The 21,265-nt window shown below is 41.6% G+C and overlaps 1 protein-coding gene across 1 annotated transcript; it reads right to left on the bottom strand.

Annotated features, from left to right (window-relative positions):
- Nucleotides 1-1,598: 1,598 nt before the first annotated feature.
- On the bottom strand, nt 1,599-20,641 carry LOC131362453 (uncharacterized). The gene is made up of 10 exons (XM_058404459.1): nt 20,363-20,641; nt 16,412-17,041; nt 11,684-11,805; nt 11,499-11,602; nt 11,272-11,413; nt 7,018-7,165; nt 3,883-4,134; nt 2,964-3,085; nt 2,121-2,224; nt 1,599-2,026 (listed from the first exon to the last, which is right to left on the bottom strand). The coding sequence occupies exons 1-10, from the start codon at nt 20,469-20,471 to the stop codon at nt 1,873-1,875; spliced, it is 1,887 nt and encodes a 628-aa protein (XP_058260442.1). The 5' UTR covers nt 20,472-20,641; the 3' UTR covers nt 1,599-1,872.
- Between the last annotated feature and the right edge of the window lie 624 nt (nt 20,642-21,265).

The following is a 21,265-nucleotide window of genomic DNA, read 5'->3' as shown; positions in this document are numbered from 1 at the left end:
CAGGAAGCAAGTTACTTACATAACCTAGTGTAGCTTAATGTGTTAGGACAACCTCAGCACAGAGTGGATAAAGATCTGATGCTGTGACAAAAAAGAGCATGTATAAGTAACATAGTGTTTTTGGTTAAATGATAGAACAGTTATCATGTGGCATTACTGCCTCACAGCTCCAGACTCCCTGCTTCAATCTGTGTGGTGTTAATGTGCAGGTTCTACCTCTGTGGGTTCCGTCTAAGTTCTTTGGTTTCCTCCCTGCTTCCACAAACGTGTGGATTTGCTACACCAGACATGAACAAATGTAGCTTTCATTTATTTAACTTAATTTAATTAGGAACTTCTTGCTTGTTTGAGAAGTTTGAGAAAAGCTTCAAGAGCTTCAAAAGTCTCATGACACTGATTGAGTAGATGCCAGGAACATTCAAATCTTTGTTAGGAAAACTTTTTCAAATTTTTAAAAGTTTAGATTTTTCTTTGTCATTGCACATGTGTTATTTCATAGCGCTGTAAAATGGCTGTTATTAAGATTTATTTATTCTAAAATAAAATGGTGCAAATTAAGGCTTTCTAGAAGCAGGGGTGTACAATCTGGACATGATCAATGCAGATTTATTTATTTATTTATTTATTTATTTATTTATTTATTTATTTATTTATTTATTTACTATTATTTTCTATTTATTTTAGTTATATAGGTTTTTTTTATTATTATTTATTATTATTATTTACTCTTGAACTTTCCACTCTCAAAAACACATTAAATGAATTTATTTTAATTCAAAAAGTGATCAAAAGAAGCTCAAGAATAATTTGTTACTGGTAGATTGTGATTTCTACTAATTTAATTACATTTAATCAATGACAGACCCGCTGGTTATGCTACGCAGCTTCCATCGGTGAAGGATGTTCGGTCGCGATCTAATATAAAATAAAATCAGCAAAAAATCTTCATCATAATGTCTCTTTCAAAAAGAGGGACACTTGGTGCCCTTCGTGTGGCTGAAGAGTTAAACATGAGATTTTTAATGTTTTCTCACCTTCCGGCTTTTGAGTTCATTCATTCATTCATTCATTATAGACAACTAGTACTTGTTTTAGGGAATTCAACTGAACTTGAAGTCAATACAACATCTAAATTAACTCCTTTTCCCCAGTCTGCCAGTGAAACAAAAATGGACTTATATAAAATGAATCAGGACTCTGTTGGCTTTCAGTGTGAGACGTGTTTTTCTCTCTGTTGGATAAAACCTTACACAGATTTTAGTGGTTAAAGATAACGGCTTAAAATTTTAGCTGCTTATGAAAAAGCACTTGAGGTATCACAAAGAGCAGAAATTCGATTTGTGTGGAAAAACAAACTCTTTTTGTTCTAATTTTCTATGAATATATTGCCCCTAGTAGGCTAGGGAAACAGGACTACTTATGAAACACTACAAAAGTGCTGAGTGTCTACTTTCATATGAGCTTTATACCACTGTGGAGTGGGACATGACAAAAGACATACAATGTTGAACATGGACACAACAAAAACTCAACTTTTTGGCTTCTGAGAAAAAGAGTTTAAAAGCAGAATATCTAGATAGAGCCAATGTCGCAACTCATTAATATCAATTCATCATTTATTGAGAAAACCAAGCAAAATTAGGTAGGTAGACCAGAATGGTAGGTAGGCCATTATCTCCCTTTTCTTTCCCTTTCCTTTCATTTTGTTTGCAGTATTTGATTATATTGATTTCAGATTATTTCCTTTAAAAAAATCATCACTGCTCTGCAACATTTTTACTTTTTATGTTTTTACTAGCTGATTTTGGTTAAAATGAATAAGAAACAGATGAACAAAATACAGGTATTTTTGAGTTAAAAGAGATTTCTGCTCTAATCATTTGCCTTCTTTTCACAAATTGCATGTATTTCAGTTTCACAGGAATAATCAGCCCATGTCGTAACTTCAGCTTTAGCATATTTGCTGCCAGTTGCAGCGCAGTCCTCCCTTCTATCGTAGTCATTTGGTTCTCCTTGCCACCAGAACCTGGAAACATGCAGAGTCAGAACATCATGTTTACTTTAAACATACAGTAAAGCTGAGATCTGATAAAGAATAAAATAAGATGGTGAGCATTTACCCTGTGGTTATTTTTGTACCATCCACCCACGTCCACTTCCCCTCTTCAGCACTGTCACTGAGACCAATCCAAGCCTCACCAATAAACATCTTACTGAGGTTCTCCTGTAACAGCAACAGTACGAAAACCTTTTTTGGAGTTTGCACATTCCATTTTGTTTTGTTGCACATGTTTTTCGGTTCTATGTGTCCTGTCTTGCGTTGTTTTTTGTACTTCCTGTTTCTGCACTGTCTTGTCTTTGCACTTAGTTGAACTTCTGCACTTCCAACAACCACTGCCTTGCTAACGAAGCTGAGGGTAAAGGTGATGGACTGGTCAAGCATGTCTCCAGACCTAAACCCTATTGAGCATCTGTGGGGCATCCTCAAATGGAAGGTGGGGGAGCGCAAGGTCTCTAACATCCACCAGCTCTGTGATGTCATCATGGAGGAGTGGAAGAGGACTCCAGTGGCAACCTGTGAAGCTCTGGTGAACTCCATGCCCAAGAGGGTTAAGGCAGTGCTGGAGAATAATGGTGGCCACTTAGGGGTGTACTCACTTTTGTTGCCATCAGTTTAGACATTAATGGCTGTGTGTTGAGTTATTTTGAGGGGACAGCATATTTACACTGTTATACAGGCTGTAAACTCACTACTTTACATTGTAGCAGAGGGTCATTTCTTCAGTGTTGTCACATGAAAAGATATAATAAAATATTTACAAAAATGTCAGGGGTGTACTCACTTTTGTGAGATACTGTATATGTGGTTGAAATGACAATAAAAGCTTTTTGACTGGATGATACATAAGGAATTAAACTGATGACAAAAAGTTGGAATATCACTAAAAGACAAGAATAATGACCTGTTCTTTTTGGTTGTTGATGATCACAAGGTCGGCTCCTCTTGATCTGCATTCCCGTCTTGCCTCGTTCCAGCCCATGCGCTTTGTGGTGAAGTATCTCAGACGCTGCTGGATGGTATAATCTGCAGAGGGCAATAGTGCAATTATAGACAGCAACAAGACTCATTTTTTCATTTTCCCTGTTGTCTAGGGGTGTTTTTAGAGAGCTTTGCATCTGTCCTTTGTATAAAAAAGGGGAACTTAATTGTTACAACATTGCATTTTTTCTTGGCTCAGTTCACATTAAATGGGCAGTTAAATGCGTTATTTTCACTCAAGTCACAGGTCAGTAAACTGGCCTCTCACTGGTCAGAGTTCTGCTCATAGTGATCCTCCATCATCCATCAGCCAGTGTGCTGTGGCAATGATAGATGATTAATGCTAGCCCAGTCATCGACTGAACGGAATGAATTCAGCTAGATTTCCTGGTCTATTTTGGTGCTTCACATGCTGTTTAGATTGAAGTCCACTCACAGTGATCCATTTTGTCATCAGTCTCTGTAAAGCTCAATGTGTCACTCAAAATAGATACTGAATTTGTTTTCTGGACAGAGCCTAACGAGCCAACAATAAACTAATTTAAAACATTATGAAACGTTACGAAAAATGTTCCTTTGGCTGCTGTTTGGTCAACATTTGCAAGGTTAGGACGAAAAGATCAACTTTGTATCCAGAGTTCCAACACAGATACAGAAAAATCTGCTTCCTGGCTAAATCAGGAAATGCATCAAAAAAACAGATGGGAGGCAAGACTGGGTAAAACTCCTGAACAAAAAGAGTAAAAATCACACAGTAATCAAGAGAAAACAAGGAACAGATCAGGAAAACAAACCAAAGACATGAGCAGAGTGTGGACTTGGGTGGACATGTGACTACTTACTCAACATGTTTTCAAATTCATCTCTCTCAGCATGAAGCTGGTCTCTCTCCGAGGTCATGTTGTCATAACTGAACTGCAACCGGTCTCTTTCTCCGGTCATGTTGTCATAACTGATCTGCAACCGGTCTCTTTCCTCGGTCATGTTGTTGAGTTTTATTGATTGCAGTATAGCGACGCTCAGCAGGAGAACACACAGCAGCGCTGCACACACTGCCATCAACCTGGAACATCTGCTCCATGCTGTATCGCCTCCTACAGTAGGATTTGACACAGAAACAGCACTTTTAGACACATGAGCACATATAAAATGTCCCAGAGAAGACAGGAGGTCCCGGGTGAGATGAGAATTAAATCACTAATGAGACCCTGTACAAGCTTTTATATTTCCTCAACATCTCTCTTTAAGTATAACAATTTTATTTCTATAGAGCTTTTAACAATGGATGTCACAAAGCAGCTTTACAGAAATATTAAAATTCAGAATAAAACTTTTTAAAAGTTTACAATTTTTATTTTTAAATTTATCCCTAATTAATGATGGTGGTGAAGGAAAAACTCCCTGAGATGATATGAGGAAAAACCTTCAGAAGAACCAGACCCAAAAAGGAACCCAACCTCATCTGGGTGACACTGATTCTACAATGATAAGAAGAAGATGAAGGACGAGTCGCAGACTTTGGTGTCACTCAGATGACCAGAGCAGTTTTTGTGCTCAAACCACAAAAGACGGCTCACCACCCTCGAACACCTCTGTCAGCCCTGTCTCACAACCACCCCTTCACCCATCACCCCATCACCCATCACCTCGTCACCCATCACCTCGTCACCCATCACCTCGTCACCCATCACCCATCACCCATCACCCCGTCACCCATCACCCATCACCCATCACCTCGTCACCCATCACCCCGTCACCCATCACCCCGTCACCCATCACCCCGTCACCCATCACCCCGTCACCCATCACCTCGTCACCCATCACCCCGTCACCCATCACCCCGTCACCCATCACCCATCACCCCGTCACCCATCACCTCGTCACCCATCACCTCGTCACCCATCACCTCGTCACCCATCACCCCGTCACCCATCACCTCGTCACCCATCACACCGTCACCCATCACACCGTCACCCATCACCCTGTCACCCATCACCTCGTCACCCATCACCCTGTCACCCATCACCCTGTCACCCATCACCTCGTCACCCATCACCTCGTCACCCATCACCCCGTCACCCATCACCCCGTCACCCATCACCTCGTCACCCATCACCCTGTCACCCATCACCCCGTCACCCATCACCCCGTCACCCATCACCTCGTCACCCATCACCTCGTCACCCTGTCACCCTGTCACCCCGTCACCCATCACCCCGTCACCCATCACCCATCACCCCGTCACCCATCACCCCGTCACCCATCACCCTGTCACCCTCATTTTACCTCCCACACATATGCACTCTGTTAAAGATAAAAGTATATAATAATTTAACATTATATGACAGCATTAATCTTCAACTTAAACTATACTTGTAGTTTTAAACATTTAATAACTGCTGGCAATAGTATGTTATTTTTTAATTCATTTTATTTATTCTATTATATTTATGTATTTATTTTGTATTTTCCACTATGGTGGCTCAAGTGGTTAAGGCTCTGGGTCATTTACCAGAGGATTGGGGGTTCAAGCCCCAGTATCACCAAGTTGCCATGGTTGGGCCCTTGAGCAAGGCCATTAACCCTCTCTGCTCCAGGGGTGCTGTTTCATGGCTAACCCTGTGTTCTGACTCCAACCTCCAAGGATGGGATATGTGAAGAAAGAATTTCACTGTGCAGTAATGTATATGTGACAACTAAAGGCTGTTTCTTTTCTTTCTGTATGAAATAAAGTAGACATCAATTCTATTTGTTTGTGTTGAAGTTGTCTGTTTTTTCATGTTTATTTTAAACAGGAAGCACACACTGACACTTTAATTCAGTGTGTTAAAATCCATGCTGCCTTTACTGTCCAGTGTTAAACAGCCTTTAACTGCCCTTGGACCTGACGTAGACCCAAACTTCTCATATGAATTGAGAGTGAATTTTGGGGCATGCTGTTACAGGAAACTGATCCACACTGAGGTGGTATACCACAGCGGATTTGACCGATTAATTCCAGATTAAAACTACAGAAGAAACGACTTTCTCTTTTTGGTTTGTTGTGACTGATGTGGAACACGTTACAAATTGTATTGCAGATGCTCCAAATAATCGAATTGCAGATGCTCCATGTAATCGAAGACTACTCTCCCTTTATGGGTGTCTGAGTTCAGAATTAATGTGTTAGGTTTTGGTCTGCCTTTTTGTTTTATTTTCAGTCTATCTTCATAACTACAAGCAAAAACACTTGAGGAGAGTGGTAGCAGTGTGTTGGCCATCCTGTGCCAAAAAAAGATGACCACATGAATGGTACAAAGAAGGGAAATGGTTTAGAACCACAGTATCTGTCATGCAGATGAGGCTGAAGCTGATTTTCTTCCTTATATGAAGGTGAAGGTTAAGCATAATAAAAAAAACACTTTGTTTTCCTGTTATAGCATCTCTCTCTCTTTTCTTTAAGATCTCAATTGAAGCAAATAAAACCAAAAAAGGAGCTTTTGAGACTTTGTAATAAAATCATGCATTTTTACTGTGAACAATCATGTTTCATATCGTCTTTCATCATAACACTATGAAAAATGGCATTGAGGAGTGATCAAGTCACCTGCACATGATGATTATGAAATTTCTTTTCTAAACTCCAAAACCTGGAAAACACTAAAACTGAAGTTTTGTGTTGAGGTCTTTAACCTGACACTCCTTCAATAAATGTTTCTTTTCTTTCTGTAAGAAATAAAGTAGACATCAATTCTATTTGTTTGTGTTGAAGTTGTCTGTTTTTCCATGTTTATTTTAAAGAGGAATTCAATAAATGTTCAATAAATGTTAACTATTCTGATGATTAGGTTTTTCTATATAATACAAATCCACATCTTCTGACCAATCAGGATGGAGAATTCAACAGTGCCGTGCTGTATATGTAATAAAACCTATCATCATTTCATGACATTCATAAGCACAGCCGTATCATATATGTGTGTGTGTGTATACTGCACCTGAGCATTGAGGATCCTGCTTGTCTACGTTCCTGGTATTCCGGGGTTTCTCCCAATTTACGTATTCGCATTCTGTTGAACCATCATCTCTTGAACGCATATTACGCATATCTAAACTCCTGTCTGTTCTGATCTCTGAGGTAATCCTGGGTTACAAGTGTGTGTTCTCCTATATATAAATATTCTCCTATAGACCTGGTAGAATTTAAAATTACAGCGGTCTTGAAGTCTACACTACATTATACAACTATCATGTAGATAGCATGAGTGTGTGTGTGAGTGTGTGTGTGTGTGTGTGTGTGTGCGTCAGTGATATATTTAAGCGGAAGTGCAACTTGGGTGTAGATATCACACTAATCTAACACTGTGGTGTGTGTCATGTTGTCTCTGCTGGCTGTACAGGTATCATCAGTGAGGTTATTAGTGTGCAGACTGCAGGATGTCTGGAAAATTTTCCAGGCATAGAGGAAATTAACACTTTCTTTTGAGCAAAATGCAGCTTGATTTACTAACTAAACTTCCTCTAGAGGATTAGCATTTCTTTGTAAATGCTCTCTTCCAGCTTTGGCGAACTTTTGTTGCATGTGTGTGATGTATTTGTAATGTGTGTGATGTATTTGTAATGTGTGTGATGTATGTGTCATGTGTGTGATGTATGTGTCACGTGCTCAACACATTTCCTGTTCAGTTCCATCGCTACCTTGTACCAGCTTCCTGTTCCAGCCACAATTAATTGGCTGGTAAAGTACGAGTGGTGTGAAACCTCAAACTACACAACCCAGGAGTCCCTTTACCCAATGTTTACTAGGACCCATGGGAACTATTTCTAGTGTGAAAAGCCCTTAATCGTATCATTTTCTCATGCTGAACACTTTTCCCTGATTTGCGTTCTGATTAGCTGAGATGCTAAATCACTGACCAAATATTATATAAGATTAAATAAAGTGAATGTGAAAAAAACATATTATTTACATAAATGACAATTTTTGAAATTGTTAATTGCAAAACAAACAAACACAAATTTAACACCTGCCCTTCTGTTGTTTGGTTTTGCACATATATGTCACTGTGTACGTTTATTTTGCACTTTTAGATAGAAACGCCCCAACCCACATACTTCCTTTAACAGAAGAGAGAGTTTCATGTTTCCCCCAGCGATTTTTACACATTAAAGCTTTCATTAAATCAGGTTCATTAATATTGTTTGCATTTAAATATATAACACTTAAAGTCTTAAAGATTAAAGTCACTTTTCTTTCCTTCCTTCCTTCCTTCCCTTCATTCATTTCCTCCCCCCCGCCCCTAAACAAACAGAACAAATAACAAACATGAATCATACACTGAGTTACATATAACACAAAAACGACCTTAAACTCGTGCATGAACAAAAACACATTTAAATACCACTTTTGCCTGCTTGTGAACTAAGAGGGGGGTTTATGTCTTAAAGTTCCTTTCTTGGATGGCTTAGATACATAAAGAAACCCAACTTAATCCCTGTGATAACACCATCGCATCCTTTGCATGTTGATGGCAAATAGGAAGTGACATACATAACAAGGAGGAAATGAAATAAAACAAACAAAACTCTTTAGGAAGAATCAATCTTCTCAAATAAACAACAGTTGAGTGTAGAAGTCACAATAAGCATTATAAAAATCATCAGAATATAAAATTATACAAATTAAACTAATCAAAAGTTAGCAAAATGAGCGAGTGCTTATATACATGAGTGCCCTCTAGTGGGAATAGTTACAATTTACACTCATTAACAATGATCTGTGTTAATGAGTGAGTTTGTATTTAGTTAAACAAAGACGTCCTGTTTTCCAGATCTAAATCATTTGGCACAGATTTAACCAAAACATTAGCTTGATAACTTCTATAAAAGTACTAAAATGTCATGTAAACAGAGTTTTTTACTTATTTATCCTTTTAATATTTTTATACTAATAGCATGAGCATAGAGCTCACAAGAGTTGAGGTTCTGGGGTGCAGGGTTATGAGCCTCTACACGGCGACTCAGCTGATCCCATAGGTTTTCTATGGGATTCAGGTCTGGAGAAAGTGCAGGCCACTCCATCTGAGGTACCCCAGCCTCCAGCAGCCGTTCCCTAATGATGCGACCTCGATGAGCTGGAGCATTGTCGTCCATGAAGATGAAATTAGGTCTGTGTTGTTCATGCAGGGGCACAATGACTGGATTAATGATGTTATTCAGGTAGTATTGGCTTGTCAGTGTACCATTCACAAGATGTAGGGCAGTTCTGTATTGAGTAGACACACCTGCCCAGACTGTAACACCACAACAGTGGCTGATGCATAGCGCTCTCCTTGACGTCTCCAACATCGTCGGTGGTCATCATTTCTGCTCAACGTGAATCGACTTTCATCAGAGAACAGCACTGAGGCCCACTGGTCCCTCGTCCAGTGCAAATGCTCCCTGTGCCTGGTGGTGTGGTCAGGTACCCTTGCAGGTCTTCTAGCATGCAGACCACGCTGATGTAAACGGTTTCGAATGGTCTGACGTGACACTTGGGTGCCTCTCACCTCCCTTAAATGTGCCTGGAGTTGAGTGGCATTCATCATCCGGTTCCGCAGGGCACTGTTCACAATGAAGCGGTCATCAACGTGGGATGTGGCCAAAGGACATCAAAGTTATAGTGCATTTTAGGTGCATCCTGAAATTTCACCCGAAAGCCGAATATACCATTTTGTGAGTAGTGTATATTAAAAAATATTTTGTATTATTACCATTTATTTTGGTCATAGAGTTTTTTATTATTATTTGCTCATGAACTTTCCACTCTCAAAAACACATTAGGTCCACATGTATTTGAGTTGTCAGTTCTTGAGCTTTGGATGAATTTAAGTCAATTCAAGTGACCAGAAGAGGCTCAAGAATAACTTGGCTTACTGGTGGATTGTGATTTGGAGGATTTGGGCTTCACGGCTCCACAGATCCATCAGTGTAGGATGTTCAGTCACGATCTAATACGAAACAAAATCTTAATTCTAGTGTCACCTTTACAAAGAATTCATTTAGAAGTCTGGATCTGTGTGCTGAGAGGGATAGTGGATAAGTGCAGCTGCTTGACTGGAACTTGGAGAATTCATTTTAGAGAAGCAGAATGAACAGATCAGTAACAGGACACTTGGTGCCATCGTCTGGCTGAAGATTTAAACACAGGAGATTTTTCATGTTTTCCCACCTACAGGGTTTTGAGTTAATTATTGAGATTTATTTATTTATTTATTTATTTATTTATTTATGTGTTTAAGAAAACTAGTACCTGCTTTAGGGAATTCAACTAAACTTGTAGTCAATACAACATTTTAATTATCCCCCCCGTTCCCCAGTACACTGGTGTTCCAGTCTTTTGGTGGAATGAAAATGGACTTATATAAAAATTCATCAGGACTCTGTTGGCTTTCAGTGTGAGACATGTGTTTTTCCCTCTGTTGGATAACCTTACACAAAATTTTGAAACACTACAAATTGCTGAACTGTCTACTTTCATATGAGCTTCATATTAACCACCTCTGTGAAGGGGGACATGACAAAAACATACAGAGTTGAACATGGACACATTAAAAACTCAATTTTCTGGCTTCTGGGAAAAAGAGTTTAAAAGCAGATGATCCAGTTTGAGTCAATGACATAACTCAGTAATGTCAATTCATAATCTAGTGAGAAAACCAAGCAACAATGCACCTTTATTGTCATTGCAAAGTACAGGTGCATAGCAACAAATGTCTACCAGAAGTGCAAAAAGTAGAAATTAAAAAAGCACAGAAATGAAAAAAGTAATGCATGATGATGACACAGGAAATAGCTGGGGAATAAATTTGACTTGAATTGAATTTTGATTTTCAGTTTGGAGAACAGGGTTGACAAATCTCAGAGAAACGTCCATCCCAACTACATCTGGTACATTTACATAGCTCTATTTACAGACCTGAAGCTAGCCTAACGTGAAAAGAGAGACTAGCTTAATCAATTCACCATTTTACCATTTCATGTTATGGCCATTATCCCCTTTTTCTTCTTTTTTCGTTTCATTAGGTTTGCAGAATTTAACTTTATTGATTTTAGATTATTTCCTTTAAATAAATCATCACTGCCCTGCAACATGTTTACAAAACTAACTGAATTTATCTTAAAACCATGGCTTTGACCCTGGATAACAAACAGATGAACAAAATACAGATATTGTTTGAGTTAGAGGAAATTTCTGCTCTAATTCATTCTGCCTTCATTTCACAAATAGCACGCAATTCCATTTCACAGGGATAATCAGCCCATGCTGTAATTTTATCTTGAGTAAATTTGCTGCCAGTTGCAGCGCAGTCCTCCTTTTGCTCGTAGTTATTAGGTTCTCCTTGCCACCAGAATCTGGAAACATTTCAGAGTCAGAAAATCATGTTTACTTCAAATGTACAGTAAAGCTGAGAATAAGATCTGCATGGTGAGCATTTACCCTGTGGTCATGTTTGTATTGTCCACCCACATCCACTTCCCTTCTTCAGCACTGTCACTCAGACCAATCCAAGCCTCACCGGGAACTGTCAGACTGAGGAACTCCTGTAACAGCAACAGTGCAATATGTAGGGAACTAAATTGACATGGAAAATTCAGTATATCGCTAAAGACGAGAATGATGACCTGTTCTTCTCGGCTGTTGATGATCACAAGGTCGGCTCCTTTCGATCTGCATTCCTGTCTAGTCTTATTCCAGTCCATGCGCTTTGTGATGAAATATCTCAGACACTGCTGGAAGCCATAATCTGCAGAGGGGAATATTTGCAGATTCAGTGCATTTACAGACAGAAACAAGCCACATTTGTCATTCCTTTCACAAGGTTTCTGTTTTTTTATTAATATTTTGATGTTCTCTATTGTCTAAGGGTCTTTTACAGACCTGTAGGTCTGTATTTTGTAAAGAAATGGGGAACTCAAATTGTTATGACCTTGCATTTTCTCCTCAGCTCAGTTTGTTTCCATTTATTTTTTTCCATTTATCAATTTTTGCATGTCATAGTTCCTCTCATAGTGCTTGTTCATCATCAGTCAGCTTATTGTGGCTTTCTTTTTATTCATTATAATTTATTAGTTTGTAATCTAGCCATGGGGGTCACAGTCCAGTGACTTCTGTGCCGGTCCCAAGCCCGGATAAACAGAGAGTGCATCCGGCGTAAAACATTGCCAAATTTAACCATGTGAATCGTCAGTACTCTGAATTTCATACCGGATCGGTCGTGGCCCGGGTTAACAACGACCGCCATCGGCACCGTTGACCTACAGGGCGCTGGTGGAAATTGGGCTACTGTTGGTCGAAGAAGTACAGGAGGGAGGAGAGTGTGCAGACAGAGAGAGAAGAGGAAAGGTAAGAGTGTAGGACTGAGAATAGGAACTCTGAATGTTGGTATTAAGACAGGAAAAGGTAGAGAACTGACTGATATGATGGAGAGAAGGAAGGTGGATATACTGTGTGTACAGGAGACCAGGTGGAAGGGTAGCAACGCTCGTAGTATAGGAGCAGGATTCAAGCTGTTTTATTATGGTGTGGATAGTAAGAGAAACGGGGTAGGTGTAGTCCTGAAGGAGGAGTTTGTGAGGAATGTTCTGGAGGTGATGAGAGTGTCGGACAGGGTGATGAGTCTGAAGTTAGAGGTTGAAGGGGTGATGTTGAATGTTGTTAGTGGTTATGCCCCACAGGTAGGTTGTGAGTTAGAGGAGAAAGAGAGATTCTGGAGTGAATTAGATGAGGTGATAGAGAGTATTCCCAAGAGTCAGAGAGTGGTGATAGGAGCAGATTTTAATGGACATGTTGGTGAGGGGAACACAGGTGATGAGGAGGTGATGGGCAAGTTTGGAGTTAAGGAAAGGAACCTTGAAGGACAGATGGTAGTGGACTTTGCGAAGAGGATGGACATGGCTGTGGTTAACACTTATTTTCAGAAGAGGGAGGAGCATAGAGTGACTTACAAGAGTGGAGGTAGGAGCACACAGGTAGACTACATCCTATGTAGAAGAGGCAATCTGAAAGAGATTAGTGACTGTAAAGTGGTATTGGGAGAGAGTGTAGCCAGACAGCATAGGATGGTGGTGTGTAGGATGACTCTGATGGTCTGTAAGAAGAAGTCAAAGATAGAGATAGAGAAGAAAACCAAGTGGTGGAAGCTGAAAAAGGAGGAATGTTGTGAGGAATTTAGACAGAAGTTGAGGCAGGCTCTGGGTGGTCAGGTAGTGCTGCCAGATGACTGGGAAACTACAGCAGAAGTGATCAGGGAGACAGGAAGAAAAGTGCTGGGTGTGTCATCTGGAAGCAGGAAAGAAGATAAGGAGACTTGGTGGTGGAATGAGGAAGTTCACGCTAGTATTCAGAGGAAGAGGTTAGCCAAGAAGAAGTGGGACATGGACAGGACAGAAGAGAATAGACAGGAATACAAGGAGTTACAGTGCAGAGTGAAGAAGGAGGTGTCTAAGGCCAAGCAGAAGGCGCATGATGAGTTGTACACTAGGTTAGACACTAGAGATGGAGAGAAAGACTTGTACAGGTTAGACAGGCAGAGGGATCGAGATGGGAAGGATGTGCGGCAAGTTAGAGTTATTAAGGATAGAGATGGAAAGGTGCTCACAAGTGAGGAGAGTGTACAGAGGAGATGGAAGGAGTACTTTGAAGAGCTGATGAATGAGGAAAATGAGAGGGAAGAAAGAGTTGAAGGGGTAAACTCTGTGGAACAGAAAGTAGATAAGATTAGAAATGATGAAGTCATGAAGGCTTTGAAGAGGATGAAAAGTGGAAAGGCAGTTGGTCCTGACGACATCCCGGTGGAGGTCTGGAAGTGTCTAGGAGAGGCAGCAGTGGAGTTTTTAACTAGTCTGTTTAACAGGGTTTTAGAGAGTGAGAAGATGCCTGAGGAATGGAGATGTGTATTACTGCTGATCTTTAAGAATAAGGGTGATGTGCAGAGTTGCAGCAACTATAGGGGGATAAAGTTGATGAACCATACAATGAAGCTATGGGAAAGAGTGGTGGAAGCTAGGTTAAGGAAGGTAGTGGAAATTTGTGAGCAGCAGTATGACTTCATGCCCAGAAAGAGCACAACAGATGCAATTTTTGCTCTGAGAATGTTGATGGAGAAGTATAGGGATGGTCAGAGAGAGTTACACTGTGTGTTTGTAGACTTGGAGAAAGCGTATGACAGGGTGCCAAGAGAAGAGCTGTGGTACTGTATGAGGAAGTCAGGAGTAGCAGAGAAGTATGTCAGAGTGGTGCAGGACATGTATGAGAGGAGCAGGACAGTGGGGAGGTGTGCTGTAGGTCAGACAGCGGAGTTCAAAGTGGAGGTGGGACTGCATCAGGGATCGGCTCTGAGCCCCTTCCTGTTTGCTATAGTGATGTACCAGTTGTCAGAGGAGGTCAGACAGGAGTCTCCTTGGACAATGATGTTTGCAGATATCATTGTGATCTGTAGTGGGAGCAGGGAGCAGGTGGAGGAAAACCTGGAGAGGTGGAGGTTTGCACTGGAGAGAAGAGGAATGAAAGTCAGTCGTAGTAAGACTGAGTAGATGTGTGTGAATGAAAGGGAGGGAAGTGGAACAGTAAGATTACAGGGTGAAGAGGTGAAGAAGGTACAGGAGTTTAAGTACTTGGAGTCAACAGTCCAGAGTAATGGAGAGTGTGGGAAAGAGGTAAAGAAGTGATTGCAGGCAGGTTGGAATGGGTGGAGAAAGGTGTCAGGAGTTCTGTGTAGAAAAATTTCAGCAAGAATCAAGAGGAAGGTGTACAGGACAGTGGTGAGACCGGCCATGCTGTATGGTTTAGAGGCAGTGTCACTGAGGGAGAGACAGGAGTCAGAGCTGGAGGTAGCAGAGCTGAAGATGTTGAGGTTCTCTTTGGGAGTGACGAGGTTGGACAGGATTAGGAACGAGTACATCAGAGGGACAGCTCATGTTGGACGTTTGTGGGACAAAGTTAGGGAGGACAGATTAAGATGGTTTGGACATGTCCAGAGGAGGGAGAGTGAGTATATTGGTAGGAGAATGTTGGACATGGAGCTGCCAGGAAGGAGGCAAAGAGGAAGGCCAAAGAGGAGGTATATGGATGTAATAAATGAGGATATGAAGCTAGTGGGTGCAAGTGTTGAGGATGCAGAAGATAGGGATAGGTGGAGAGAGCTGATTCGCCGTGGCCACCCCTGAAGGGAAAAGCCCAAAGAAGAAGAAGATAATTTATTAATTTATGCAGGAACCAAAGTTTCATCAGAACATTGTTTAAACATTGTTTAAATCGACCTGTATTATAGAAATGTCATTATACATCATTTTAAAGATTTCTTCCTCAGCACAAGCAAACCGCTCCAGAGTTTGTTTGCAATTATTTTGTGCAGATCTGAGCATGACTGCTGTGTTCAGGTACATCTAAACAAACCAAACCAATGGAGAAAACCCACCAGCTTCTGAAGCAAACAAACACTCCAAAGAAGTCAAGTGTTTTTTTTAACTAAGAATCATGACAGTTTTTTTTATCTGTGATCTTTTAATGCTACAAAATGTAATTAACGCTACAGCTATGTGTCTGAAGATGGGAAATCCCTGGACTGGAGTGTGAAAACTCCATCTGATTCCATCTGACTCCATCTGACTCAATTTGACTCCATTTACCTCCATATACTCTATTGTCCAGTTTGGTCTGTGTTTATTGAGCAGAATATCAACTTTGCCAAGATTGGGAGAGTTTGTACAAAACATGCTCCTTTGTCACCAATAGGAGATTGTAGGGTCAAGCTGAGATAGGTTATGAATAAAATATTAACCTCAGCTAGGGTGAGCCGGCGTTGTCACAGTGGTCACAACTAAACTCATTTCAGCAGCATCATACTAACCAATTCTTCTATTACAATGAACTTAATTAAAAATGTGTTTGTCAGGGTTGGTCCAAAGTCATCATGGGTGTAATGGAAATGACTGGTGTTGTATCAGCATTTGCAAGTTTATACAAAAAAAAAATCACCCCCACCAAATCTTGGCCAAAGTTGATGTGCCATTGTATAAGGAAGGACCTCAAAGTGTCACCCAAAATAGACACATGAAACGTTACGAAAAATGTTCCTTTGGCTGCTGTTTGGTCAACATTTGCAAGGTTAGGAAGAAAAGATCAACTTTGTATCCAGAGTTCCAACACAGATACAGAAAAATCTGCTTCCTGGCTAAATCAGGAAATGCACCAAAAAAATGTACAAACAGATGGGAGGCAAGACTGGGTAAAACTCCTGAACAAAAAGAGTAAAAATCACCCAGTAATCAAGAGAAAACAAGGAACAGATCAGGAAAACAAACCAAAGACATGAGCAGGGTGTGGACTTGGGTGAACATGTGACTACTTACTCAACATCTTCTGCAGTTTATCTCTCTCAGCATGAAGCTGGTCTCTCTCCGAGGTCATGTTGTCATAACTGAACTGCAACCGGTCTCTTTCTCCGGTCATGTTGTCATAACTGATCTGCAACCGGTCTCTTTCTCCGGTCATGTTGTCATAACTGATCTGCAACCGGTCTCTTTCTCCGGTCATGTTGTCATAACTGATCTGCAACCGGTCTCTTTCTCCGGTCATGTTGTCATAACTGATCTGCAACCGGTCTCTTTCTCCGGTCATGTTGTCATAACTGATCTGCAACCGGTCTCTTTCTCCGGTCATGTTGTCATAACTGATCTGCAACCGGTCTCTTTCTCCGGTCATGTTGTCATAACTGATCTGCAACCGGTCTCTTTCTCCGGTCATGTTGTCATAACTGATCTGCAACCGGTCTCTTTCTCCGGTCATGTTGTCATAACTGATCTGCAACCGGTCTCTTTCTCCGGTCATGTTGTCATAACTGATCTGCAACCGGTCTCTTTCCTCGGTCATGTTGTTGAGTTTTATTGATTGCAGTATAGCGATGCTCAGCAGGAGAACACACAGCAGCGCTGCACACACTGCCATCAACCTGGAACATCTGCTCCATGCTGTATCGCCTCCTACAGTAGGATTTGACACAGAAACAGCACTTTTAGACACATGACCACATATAAAATGTCCCAGAGAAGACAGGAGGTCCCGGGTGAGATGAGAATTAAATCACTAATGAGACCCTGTACAAGCTTTTATGTTTCCTCAACATCTCTCTTTAAAAGTGTAACAATTTTATTTCTATAGAGCTTTTAACAATGGATGTCACAAAGCAGCTTTACAGAAATATTAAATTTCAGAATAAAACTTTTTAAAAGTTTACAATTTTTATTTTAAAATTTATCCCTAATTAATGATGGTGGTGAAGGAAAAACTCCCTGAGATGATATGAGGAAAAACCTTCAGAAGAACCAGACCCAAAAAGGAACCCAACCTCATCTGGGTGACACTGATTCTACAATGATAAGAAGAAGATGAAGGACGAGTCGCAGACTTTGGTGTCACTCAGATGACCAGAGCAGTTTTTGTGCTCAAACCACAAAAGACGGCTCACCACCCTCGAACACCTCTGTCAGCCCTGTCTCACAACCACCCCCTCACCCATCACCCCCTCACCCATCACCTCGTCACCCATCACCCCGTCACCCATCACCTCGTCACCCATCACCCCCTCACCCATCACCCCGTCACCCATCATCCCCTCACCCTTCACCCCGTCACCCATCACCCCGTCACCCATCACCCCGTCACCCATCACCCATCACCCATCACCCCGTCACCCATCACCCATCACCCCGTCACCCATCACCTCGTCACCCATCACCCATCACCCATCACCCCGTCACCCATCACCTCGTCACCCATCACCCAGCACCTCATCACCCATCACCCCGTCACCCATCACCCCGTCACCCATCACCCATCACCCCGTCACCCATCACCCATCACCTCGTCACCCATCACCCTGTCACCCATCACCTCGTCACCCATCACCCCATCACCCATCACCCCGTCACCCTGTCACCCATCACCCTGTCACCCATCACCCTGTCACCCATCACCCCGTCACCCATCACCCCGTCACCCATCACCCTGTCACCCATCACCCTGTCACCCATCACCTCATCACCCATCACCCCGTCACCCATCACCCCGTCACCCATCACCCCGTCACCCATCACACCGTCACCCATCACCCCGTCACCCATCACCTCGTCACCCATCACCCTGTCACCCATCACCCATCACCCCGTCACCCATCACCCCGTCACCCATCACACCGTCACCCATCACCCTGTCACCCATCACCCATCACCCTGTCACCCATCACCCCGTCACCCATCACCCCGTCACCCATCACACCGTCACCCATCACCCATCACCCCATCACCTCGTCACCCATCACCCCGTCACCCATCACCCCGTCACCCATCACCCCATCACCCCGTCACCCATCACCCATCACCCATCACCCCGTCACCCATCACCCTGTCACCCATCACCTCGTCACCCATCACCCCGTCACCCATCACCCTGTCACCCATCACCTCGTCACCCATCACCCATCACCCCGTCACCCATCACCCCGTCACCCATCACCCTGTCACCCATCACCTCGTCACCCATCACCCCGTCACCCATCACCCTGTCACCCATCACCCCGTCACCCTGTCACCCATCACCCATCACCCTGTCACCCATCACCCATCACCCTGTCACCCATCACCCTGTCACCCATCACCCATCACCCCGTCACCCATCACCCTGTCACCCATCACCCCGTCACCCATCACCCCATCACCCATCACCCCGTCACCCATCACCCCGTCACCCATCACCCCGTCACCCATCACCCTGTCACCCATCACCCATCACCCTGTCACCCATCACCCCGTCACCCATCACCCTGTCACCCATCACCCTGTCACCCATCACCTCGTCACCCATCACCCTGTCACCCATCACCTCGTCACCCATCACCCTGTCACCCTCATTTTACCTCTCACACATATGCACACTCTGTGCTTATATGATAAAAGTATATAATAATTTAACATTATATGACAGCATTAATCTTCAACTTAAACTATACTTGTAGTTTTAAGCATTTAATAACTGCTGGCAATAGTGTGTTTTTTTTAAAATTTATTTTATTTATTCTATTATATTTATGTATTTATTTTGTATTTTCCACAGAGCTGAATGTCATATGATGACTGCTGTATGAAATAAAGTAGACATCAATTCTATTTGTTTGTGTTGAAGTTGTCTGTTTTTTCATGTTTATTTTAAACAGGAAGCACACACTGACACTTTAATTCAGTGTGTTAAAATCCATGCTGCCTTTACTGTCCAGTGTTAAACAGCCTTTAACTGCCCTTGGACCTGACGTAGACCCAAACTTCTCATATGAATTGAGAGTGAATTTTGGGGCATGCTGTTACAGGAAACTGATCCACACTGAGGTGGTATACCACAGCGGATTTGACCGATTAATTCCAGATTAAAACTACAGAAGAAACGACTTTCTCTTTTTGGTTTGTTGTGACTGATGTGGAACACGTTACAAATTGTATTGCAGATGCTCCAAATAATCGAATTGCAGATGCTCCATGTAATCGAAGACTACTCTCCCTTTATGGGTGTCTGAGTTCAGAATTAATGTGTTAGGTTTTGGTCTGCCTTTTTGTTTTATTTTCAGTCTATCTTCATAACTACAAGCAAAAAAACTTGAGGAGAGTGGTAGCAGTGTGTTGGCCATCCTGTGCCAAAAAAAGATGACCACATGAATGGTACAAAGAAGGGAAATGGTTTAGAACCACAGTATCTGTCATGCAGATGAGGCTGAAGCTGATTTTCTTCCTTATATGAAGGTTAAGCATAATAAAAAAAACACTTTGTTTTCCTGTTATAGCATCTCTCTCTCTTTTCTTTAAGATCTCAATTGAAGCAAATAAAACCAAAAAAAGGAGCTTTTGAGACTTTGTAATAAAATCATGCATTTTTACTGTGAACAATCATGTTTCATATCGTCTTTCATCATAACACTATGAAAAATGGCATTGAGGAGTGATCAAGTCACCTGCACATGATGATTATGAAATTTCTTTTCTAAACTCCAAAACCTGGAAAACACTAAAACTGAAGTTTTGTGTTGAGGTCTTTAACCTGACACTCCTTCAATAAATGTTAACTAAACATCTCCTTACAAACAACTTCACCACATAAATGATGATTAGGTTTTTCTATAGTATACAAATCCACATCTTCTGACCAATCAGGATGGAGAATTCAACAGTGCCGTGCTGTATATGTAATAAAACCTATCATCATTTCATGACATTCATAAGCACAGCCGTGTCATATATGTGTGTGTGTGTATACTGCACCTGAGCATTGAGGATCCTGCTTGTCTACGTTCCTGGTATTCCGGGGTTTCTCCCAATTTACGTATTCGCATTCTGGTGAACCATCATCTCTTGAACGCATATTACGCATATCTAAACTCCTGTCTGTTCTGATCTCTGAGGTAATCCTGGGTTACAAGTGTGTTCTCCTATATATAAATATTCTCCTATAGACCTGGTAGAATTTAAAATTACAGCAGTCTTGAAGTCTACACTACATTATACAACTATCATGTAGATAGCATGAGTGTGTGTGTGTGTGAGTGTGTGTGTGTGTGTGTGTGTGTGTGTCTGTGTGTGTACATCAGTGATACATTTAAGCGGATGGAGGAAGTGCAACTTGGGTGTAGATATCACACTAATCTAACACTGTGGTGTGTGTCATGTTGTCTCTGCTGGCTGTACAGGTATCATCAGTGAGGTTATTAGTGTGCAGACTGCAGGATGTCTGCAGACATAGAGGAAATTAACACTTTCTTTTGAGCAAAATGCAGCTTGATTTACTAAACTTCCTCTAGAGGATTAGCATTTCTTTGTAAATGCTCTCTTTCAGCTTTGGCGAACTTTTGTTGCATGTGTGTGATGTATTTGTAATGTGTGTGATGTATTTGTAATGTGTGTGATGTATGTGTCATGTGTGTGATGTATGTGTCACGTGCTCAACACATTTCCTGTTCAGTTCCATCGCTACCTTGTACCAGCTTCCTGTTCCAGCCACAATTAATTGGCTGGTAAAGTACGAGTGGTGTGAAACCTCAAACTACACAACCCAGGAGTCCCTTTACCCAATGTTTACTAGGACCCATGGGAACTATTTCTTTAATCGTATCATATTCTCAACACTTTTCCCTGATTTGCGTTCTGATTAGCTGAGATGCTAAATCA

This window comes from Hemibagrus wyckioides, linkage group LG12 (genome assembly GCF_019097595.1).
Source record: "Hemibagrus wyckioides isolate EC202008001 linkage group LG12, SWU_Hwy_1.0, whole genome shotgun sequence".
NCBI lineage: Eukaryota > Metazoa > Chordata > Actinopteri > Siluriformes > Bagridae > Hemibagrus > Hemibagrus wyckioides.
The sequence above is the reverse complement of the archived record's forward strand: the minus strand, read 5'-3'. Positions and strand labels throughout refer to the sequence as shown.